This window comes from Leptonychotes weddellii, chromosome 8 (genome assembly GCF_054177405.1).
Source record: "Leptonychotes weddellii isolate Sample4059 chromosome 8, ASM5417740v2, whole genome shotgun sequence".
Classification (NCBI taxonomy): Eukaryota; Metazoa; Chordata; class Mammalia; order Carnivora; family Phocidae; genus Leptonychotes; species Leptonychotes weddellii.
The window spans coordinates 86,708,858-86,717,892 of NC_138376.1; the positions used below are offsets into that span (position 1 = coordinate 86,708,858).

At 47.4% G+C, this 9,035-nt stretch overlaps 1 protein-coding gene across 1 annotated transcript; it reads left to right on the forward strand.

The window, feature by feature from the left end:
* Positions 1-2,089: 2,089 nt before the first annotated feature.
* On the forward strand, positions 2,090-8,068 carry MARCKS (myristoylated alanine rich protein kinase C substrate). Its single transcript, XM_081828835.1, has 2 exons — positions 2,090-2,628; positions 4,440-8,068. Exons 1-2 carry the CDS (start codon positions 2,527-2,529, stop codon positions 5,337-5,339), a joined length of 1,002 nt encoding a protein of 333 aa, XP_081684961.1. The 5' UTR covers positions 2,090-2,526; the 3' UTR covers positions 5,340-8,068.
* Positions 8,069-9,035: the final 967 nt, after the last annotated feature.

Below are 9,035 nucleotides of genomic sequence, written 5' to 3' on the forward strand. Positions count from 1 at the left end.
TCCCCCCCCCCCCCCCCCAGTCCAGGGCTCCGAATCTTTCGCGGCCGTTGCCAGGGAGACCGGCCGATACCAGGCAAATAGGCATTCGAGAAAGAAAAGGGGGGAAAGCTACACGGCAGTCTGGTAACAAAGGAGCAATAAAAGCAGTCCTCAAATGGAGGGCTGGGGACGCGTCTGCGAGAAAATCCGAAAGCGAGCTAGCAATCACCCCAAGTTAAAACCAGGAGGGGGATGCAGAGGAAGGGGCATGATTCACATTGGGGGTGGGGGAAATCAACAGCCTTAAATGAGCTTTTGAGAATCGCCTGGATGGTGGTTTTGGATCAGCCCAGCTGGCTTTTCAAGTTGGAACTCCGCTAATACAAGAGATTCGCGTCCACCTCGGCGGCTGGGGTCTTGGGCCAGGCCAGCGGGCTCCCTTAAGAGTGATAATATGTTTGGCAGGATATACTTCTACGGAAACGTCTTTCCATCAGCTCTGGAGAATATGACTTCGTGATCGAATAATACATCTGAAGGCAGTGGGCAGTGAGAAGACGAAGCTTCGTGTAACGATGCACAGCTTGGTGATTTGCAAAGCGATATTTGAACAAAGAGTTATTGGCTTGAACCAACCATCTTTTTCACTCAAAGTGTGACCCATTTCCCTACAATAAGCAGAAAATAAAACTGCTTGAGAATTCAGAGCCAACACCAGGAGAAATGAACCATTCTCTCGACTGCTTCTCGCTTCCATAAGCGAAAGATTATTCATTTCAGGATTACTAAATGTAAACGAGAAAAGGGTCTGATGTGGAAACGAGTGAAAACTTTGGGAGCAAAAATGTAGGCGGTAGGAGAATGTTTATTAGGCTGTATCCTTGATTTTTTTTTACCGCCTCTTCCCCTTCTTTAAATCAGTGCCTTGTCTTTCACACACAAATAGCGTCTGGTACTTCCGTGGCAAGGGGTGCGATGGAGGTACTCTGTGTCCCCTTATAGAAGCTTTTTCTCTAACCCAAGCTAGACTTGGAGCGTCAAGAATCTTCTTGCTATTTCTCAACATGCAGTTTCTCCTTAGAACTGTAATCGTCAATCCGGTGGTTTAGAATTTCTTTGCGGCTGCCTCCCTCCCTTCCAGGAGCACACTCGCTTGCATGCACACTTACACATGTTCAGAAAGAGTCCATCCGATCCTGGCAGTAGGCTGAAAAACGATTCATGTCTACGCGAATTGCATCCTAACCGTATATATGGATACATATACTCGAGGCTGTGTCTCGTTTCACCATAGAGGAAAATTGTCATTTCATACAGTGATAAAATGCAAACTGTTATGATCTTTTGTAAATGGCCCTCACTTTATATTGTGGGGGAAAAATCACTAATTGGGAATAGTCGGGGGTGGAGGGACTTCGATGAGCATCGCAGGCCAATATCGAATTATTTTATTTCATGCCAGTGTGGGATAGGGTAGGGAGTGTGGCTTAGGCTCCTTGCCGCTTTTGCATTTTCCACATCTGGCCTACAGACCTAATTCTAACTCGAGATGTCGTTTGATGAAATTCGATCTTCGTGGTTTAAATACCTTTCAATTTGGGGCGATTTAACATTTGCAACCGTTAAAAAAACAAACCCTGTGCAGTATCTGTGAAACCAATACGGAACACGGAGAAAGAAAACATGCTGCACACAAATCCCAACCATTGTCTTTAACACTCGCATACACACACACATACACATAAATACACAGGGAAGATGGGGGAGGGGAGCGAGTGGAGAGAGACAGACACGGGTATAGACCGACAAGAGTCAAAGCGAGTCAAGTTAACGCTTTCTCCGCCCCCAACCACAAGTACCCCCCCCCTCCCGCGTTAATTAATTCCAAACAAAGCAAGCCAATCAAGTGATGCGTTATTATTTTCAAGCAGAGGGAGGCGAGAGGCATGTATTTTTTAATTGATTTATTTATTTGGAGGACGTTAATTCTCGGTCTGAGGCTGATTTTCAAACCATTTGCAAAGCGCGGCTCCATTGTTCGCCGGGCGCGCAGGCTCCGCCCCCTGCTTTGTGTGCGGTGCGCGGATTGGCCGGCGCGCGCGGGGGCCGCGTCAGCGCCCGCGAGCCCATTCATCTGTGCACTTGGGCGTTGGACCCCGCATCTTATTAGCAACCAGGGAGATTTCTCCATTTTCCTCTTGTCTACAGTGCGGCTACAAATCTGGGATTTTTTTATTACTTCTTTTTTTTTTTTAAACTACACTTGGGCTCCTTTTTTTGTGCTCGACTTTTCCTCCCTTTTTCCCTCCCTCCTGCGCTGCTGCTTTTTATCTCTTCGACTTAAATCTTTTTACCCGGAGTGTATTTAATCGGTTCTGTTCTGTCCTCTTCACCACCCCCACTCCCCCCTCCCTCCGGTGTGTGTGCTGCTGCCGCCGCCGCTGCTGCCGCCGCCGCTGCTGTTGCCGCTCGCCCCGTCGTTACACCAACCGGAGGCTCTTTGTTCCCCCCTTGGATCTGTTGAGTTTCTTTGTTGAAGAAGCCAGTATGGGTGCCCAGTTCTCCAAGACCGCTGCGAAGGGAGAAGCCACCGCGGAGAGGCCCGGGGAGGCGGCTGTGGCCTCGTCGCCTTCCAAAGCGAATGGGCAGGTAAAGTCTACCTGTGTTTCTGGTCATTTCTTTGGTGTCTTTCTGTAGTCCCGACGCTTCTCCTCCCCTCCCGGTCGCGCCCAAGGCGCATTCGGCGGAGAGAGGAGCGCGGCCAGATTGCAGTCTGAAAGTTGAATGGAAAGCGATAGCCTAAATTGTCAATTTCTCATAGGAGGTGGGGGGGGTCCTCCTCTCCACCCCAAAGGAGTGGTTCCCGGAGAATCCTGGCAAATTCTTGTGTAGACGCGAGGAAAGAAGTGATAAATCGTCTAAAATGGCGTGTTTGGAGCTTGGCAGAACGTGACTAGCTAGGTGCTACCCCCCCTCCCCCCAGTCAGGTTGCATTTGTGTTTGATGGGCACAAAGGTGTTTGGGTGGCTCTCGTGTTTGTTGTCGAGATTGGGTCGCTTTCAAAATTTCTGAACTGGTGTGATGGGGGGCAGGATGGGGGAGAATGGGAATGGTGGTGGAGAAAGGCAGGGAGGGGAAAGGCTGTCTTATTGTATGCTGAGGCGGCATGCCCTGGGTTCTTGGAAAGGTAGCTGGCTGGCTGGAACTGGGCAGGAAGGTTTCGGTATCTTTCCGTGGGGGCTTTCCCACTGTTCTAAATCTTTATTCGTCAGCTGTCTGTGGAATTACACACCCATCCGACTTTGAAATGGTATCCCTGGGTGGGAAGACTCGGTGGGTCCTTGAAGAGAACCTGTCCAGATGGTCAAGAAGAGGCAGTTCGTGTGTTTCGGTCGGGATTGTTCGTGTGCGCGGTGGCGCCTGGACCACTGCGGGGGGCCACCCCAGAGCTGCCCGGACCCAGGCAGATGGCCACGGTTGGGTGGGCTCGAGAGGTCGGCCATGGGTGGCTGCTTCGCAAACACTGGGCACCCACCACGCCTCTTTTCCTAGAGTAGAGGCCGTGTAGCTTCGCCTACTGTAACCTAATGGGGAAGGCAAGCTCTGCCAAGAGGCTCTGAACCCGATAAAAATGCAAAATGAGCCGCCTTGGCGCGCCCCGGCTTCACAGAATCTCAGGCGAAGGTGGGCGTGGAAGCCGAGGCAACACCTCAGAAATCATGGGTTTCCCCCTGCCTTGTTGGTTTTATTCGGACCAGGACGCCGTGAAGCCACCTGAGCTTTGTTTGTGGACTCTGGGCTGCGCGATCCGGGCTCGGGGGCGCCTCGGCCGGCGGGCAGGGCCGCGCTGGGTAGGGCGGGGTGGCCCCGCGGCCCCGCCCCTCCGCGCCCGCCCGCCGGCCCGCCCGCGCCCAGCTCCGCGCGGTGGAGGCGCAGCGCCCCCTGGCGACCCCAAGCCCTAGGGGGCGTAGTGCGCGCGCAGCCCAGGCGCTTCTGGCTGGAGCGCTGTGATGCCCTTGGGAGTTCTCGGTGTTTTGAAGAGCCTCTCAGGGTTTAGGGAAAAGGGGGATGTGTACCGGCTTTGGCTCCGTGCCTTCTCCCGAAGGGCGTTTGGTGTATCCTGTGTTATGTGGCTCTTTTTTTGTAGAGCCCCTGAGGCGAAGGCTGGAATGGGTTATCCCTTGCTTTCCACGTCTGGGGCTCGGCACTTTTAAATCCGTTTGTTGAGTGGTCGAGGCTGCCGCTGTTTTCTTTAGGGCGCCCCCAACGGCACTGCCCCGTTTCTTCGGAGAGCCCTTGTCTAGGCAGGCAACCCCGCCTCCCCGTAAGGGGGTGGAGGGACTCCAAAGCCAGAGGGGCCCGGGGTGGGGGGGGACTGGTCCCTCCAGGCCCAGGGGTGGGGGCGGCAATGGCGGCGCCCGGGCCGCTTCAGTGACACTCCCACCTTCTCTGCCCCGCAGGAAAATGGCCACGTGAAGGTAAACGGCGACGCCTCTCCCGCGGCCGCCGAGCCGGGCGCCAAGGAAGAGCTGCAGGCCAACGGCAGCGCCCCGGCCGCCGACAAGGAGGAGCCCGCGGCCGCCGGGAGCGGGGCGGCGTCGCCCGCCGCGGCCGACAAGGAGGAGCCGGCCGCCGCCGCCCCCGAAGCCGGGGCCAGCCCCGCGGAGAAGGAGGCCCCCGCGGAGGGCGAGGCCGCCGAGCCGGGCTCGCCCTCGGCCGCGGAGGGAGAGGCCGCGTCGGCCGCCTCCTCGACGTCTTCGCCCAAGGCCGAGGACGGGGCCACGCCCTCGCCCAGCAACGAGACCCCGAAAAAAAAAAAGAAGCGCTTTTCCTTCAAGAAGTCTTTCAAGCTGAGCGGCTTCTCCTTCAAGAAGAACAAGAAGGAAGCGGGAGAGGGCGGGGAGGCCGAGGGCGCAGCCGGCGCCTCCGCCGAAGGCGGCAAGGACGAGGCCGCCGGGGGCGCCGCTCCAGCCGCCGCAGAGGCGGGCGCGGCCTCCGGGGAGCAGGCGGCGGCGCCGGGCGAGGAAGCCGCGGCGGGTGAGGAGGGGGCGGCGGGCGGCGACCCGCAGGAGGCCAAGCCCGAGGAGGCCGCCGTCGCGCCCGAGAAGCCGCCCGCCAGCGAGGAGACCAAGGCCCCCGAGGAGCCCAGCAAGGCCGAGGAGAAGGCCGAGGAGGCCGGGGCCAGCGCCGCTGCCTGCGAGGCGCCTTCAGCCAGCGGGCCCGGTGCGCCCCCGGAGCAGGAGGCGGCGCCCGCGGAGGAGGCGGCGGCCGCATCAGCCTCGTCAGCCTGCGCAGCCTCCTCACAGGAGGCCCAGCCGGAGTGCAGTCCAGAAGCCCCCCCAGCGGAGGCGGCAGAGTAAAAGGGCCCGATTTTTGAGATAATCGAAGAACTTTTCTCCCCCCGTTTGTTTGTTGGAGTGGTGCCAGGTACTGGTTTTGGAGAACTTGTCTACAACCAGGGATTGATTTTAAAGATGTCTTTTTTTATTTTACTTTTTTTTTAAGCAGCAAATTTTGTTCCCCCTCCTTCCCCACAGATCCCATCTCAGATCATTCTGTTACCACCATTCCAACAGGTCGAGGAGAGCTTAAACACCTTCCTCTGCCTTGTTTCTCTTTTGTTTTTATTTTTTTTGCATCAGTATTAATGTTTTTTGCATACTTTGCATCTTTATTCAAAAATGTAAACTTTCTTTGTCAGTCTATGGACATGCCCATATATGAAGGAGATGGGTGGGTCAAAAGGGATAGCAAATGAAGTGATAGGGGCCACGATGGGGAAGTTGAAGTGGTGCGTAACATTGCCAAGAATAATGTACCACTAGAAATGATGGTGTAAAGGCTTAGTCTTTTTTTTTTTTTAAAGTTATTACGATGTATTTTGTGAGGCAGGTTTACAACACTACAAGTCTTGACTAAGAAGGAAAGAGAAAAAAAACACCAATACCCAGATTTTAAAAAAAGATCATAGTCTTAGGAGTTCATTTAAACCATAGGAACTTTTCACTTATCTCATGTTAGCTGTATCAGTCAGTGATTAAGTAGAACTACAAGTTGTATAGGCTTTATTGTTTATTGCTGGTTTATGACCTTAATAAAGTGTAATTATGTATTACCAGCAGGGTGTTTTTAACTGTGACTATTGTATAAAAACAAATCTTGATATCCAGAAGCACATGAAGTTTGCAACTTTCCACCCTGCCCATTTTTGTAAAACTGCAGTCATCTTGGACCTTTTAAACACAAATTTTAAACTCAACCAAGCTGTGATAAGTGGAATGGTTACTGTTTATACTGTGGTATGTTTTTGATTACAGCAGACAATGCTTTCTTTTCCAGTCGTCTTTGAGAATAAAGGAAAAAATCTTCAGATGCAATGGTTTTGTGTAGCATCTTGTCTATCATGTTTTGTAAATACTGGAGAAGCTTTGACCAATTTGACTTTAGAGATGGAATGTAACTTTGCTTACAAAAATTGCTATTAAACTCCTGCTTAAGGTGTTCTAATTTTCTGTGAGCACACTAAAAGCGAAAAATAAATGTGAATAAAATGTACAAATTTGTTGTGTTTATTTATGTTCTGATAAAATACTGAGACTTCTAGGTCGTAAGGGTAATTTTGAGGAACATCTTGCATGCCATCAAGAGTAAATTTTCTTGTGGTTTTTAATCTGAAGTTTCCAAAGTTTGAAATTCATAATCAGCAGTGTCAGATTACATACAGGAAGATCTTAACATTCCATGTCTGTTACCATTTACCTGCATTGACATTGAGTTTTCATTTAAAAATTGAATAATTATTTTTATCATAGTTAACATAGCATGTCAGAATGAATCATTTAATACAAAAGTGGTGTGACCCGAAGACTTATTTAAATGTCATGTGAAAATTTCATAAAATATGTTTTTTTGTCATGCAGGTCCAGAAACTTGAGAGTATTTAATCCAAACTGCAGATGGGCCATAAAAGTGGCCAAATGTGTTTCAAAAACTGATGGTGTATTACCTGCCATTGTAATTGCTTAGTGCTTGGCTAATTTCCAAATACTGCTTAGATTATGTGTTACACCTTAGAAAAACTGGCTTATGTGAAGGAGTAATGGTGATGAATGGGCAACATTGTCAGTTTATGGGCCTTTTAGTATAACTTGCCTCAATTCAATAGTTGCAGTTTTTTTTAATGAAAGTAGTGTGTTAGTATCTTGTTACTCAAAGGAAAAGATAGAGAATAATACTTCCTTACATAGTAATAATCTTTACTAGTTTCACCTTTGCTCTTAACCACCCCATAACTGGATTTGTTTTTTTTCTTCACTGGATCCTAAACTGAAGTCAATTTGAAGATAAAGGTGTATATGAAATACCCTTACTTCATTAAATGCAAAGGAAAATAGTTCACCCTGTTTTGCTGTTTTTGAGCAGTTTGCCTTGTAGGGTTCACAGTCAGTGAACCACATTTGTAACAACTGAGCACAAATCTTAAACTCCTTAGAAAAATAAATTAGCTTTTGACATGTGCTATTAATTGGAATAATGAATCATAAATAATAGTTCATGCCCTCTCCTTACCAAATACCCTCCCCACTAATAAAAATAGCATTTGGAAGAGTATGTACTTTTAGTTGGGGTATGTTGATCTTGAAGGATGTTTGAAAGTTAAAAGTCAAATCTGGTAACCAAAGGACTGCTTTATGGGGTCTTTGCAACCTTACCAACTTTTCTCAAATACCTCCTTGGCCAATTACAGGGCCTAGTGTGTGGGAGGACTCAAAAAAAAAAAAATGGATTTTAAAAATTAACTCCTGAGTAGTCAAAAATACTGTGTAGCCAACTATATTGCTACGCTTGTTTTTTTAACAGCTGGAATTAAGATGCATTATTTTGATTTTAATTGCCTAAAACACTTTGGGTGGTATTGATGGAATGGTGGATTTTCCACCAAGTGATTAAATGAAATTTGACGTATATCTTTTCATCCAAAGTTTTGTACATCACATTGTTTTCTAATGGAAAAATGTTAATATGGCTTTTTGTATTACTAACAATAGCTTTGAGATTAAGGAAAAATAAATAACTCTTGTACAGTTCAGTATTGTCTATTAAATCTGTATTGGCAGTATGTATAATGGCATTTGCTATGGTTATAAAATACTTCCTCTGGATTATAATTATCATTTGATTCAATTCCTATTGCTTGTAAAATAAAGTTTTACCAGTTGATATAATCAAGCTTGCTAAAATAGGATTTTTTACAAATTTAATTTTAAAATGCAAATTTTAGAGAAAAACTTAAAATCTTAAGTTGATGGTAAGTATAACTATTACTTAGTTTAAGGGTTGTGGGAGGTATGCTTGACATTATACTTAGGATATATAGTTATATCCATTGAAGGTGAGTTCTATGTTAACAAGTAAACATTTCAATGATAGGGCTTGATAAAATGTTTGAGAACCAATGCAGTGTACCTACATTTTCCTCTCGTGTACATAAACAATAAAATTTTGCAAATAAAAATTTGAGGAAAGGGTGCTTTTTGCATTCATATACTTTGGAAAGGGGTTGTAGTTTAACATAGTTAAGTTTGCTTTGAAAATTAGAAAACTGGTTCAGTAACAGGGCTATTAGCTTTTATTTTTCCTTTAATCATTCACTGTGCAATATTGAGCCATTTTTTCCCCTTTCCACTTCCCAGTTATATGAAAGTGCTTAAAACAGGATGTAGCAAACATGAATTTTAAAATGCTTTAAATCTGTAAATATTCCAGTCCTTGCTGGGGATTCGAGTTCCAGCACTCCTTTAAATTACATCCAACAGTGCTATTTTAAAAATGGGAAATAAATACTTTTAAAAGATGTGAATGTTAACTATATTTTATGTACCTGAAAAGAGTGATAAATTACTGATCCCTGAAATACTTCTTTCTATATTTCCTCTCAACTGCTTAACAGCAACTTTGTTTTTAAGTAATCTGCACCCAACCTAAGGTTGGAACTTACAACCCCAAGACAAGAGTCACATGCTCTATGGACGACCCAGCCAAGTGCCCCTCAACAG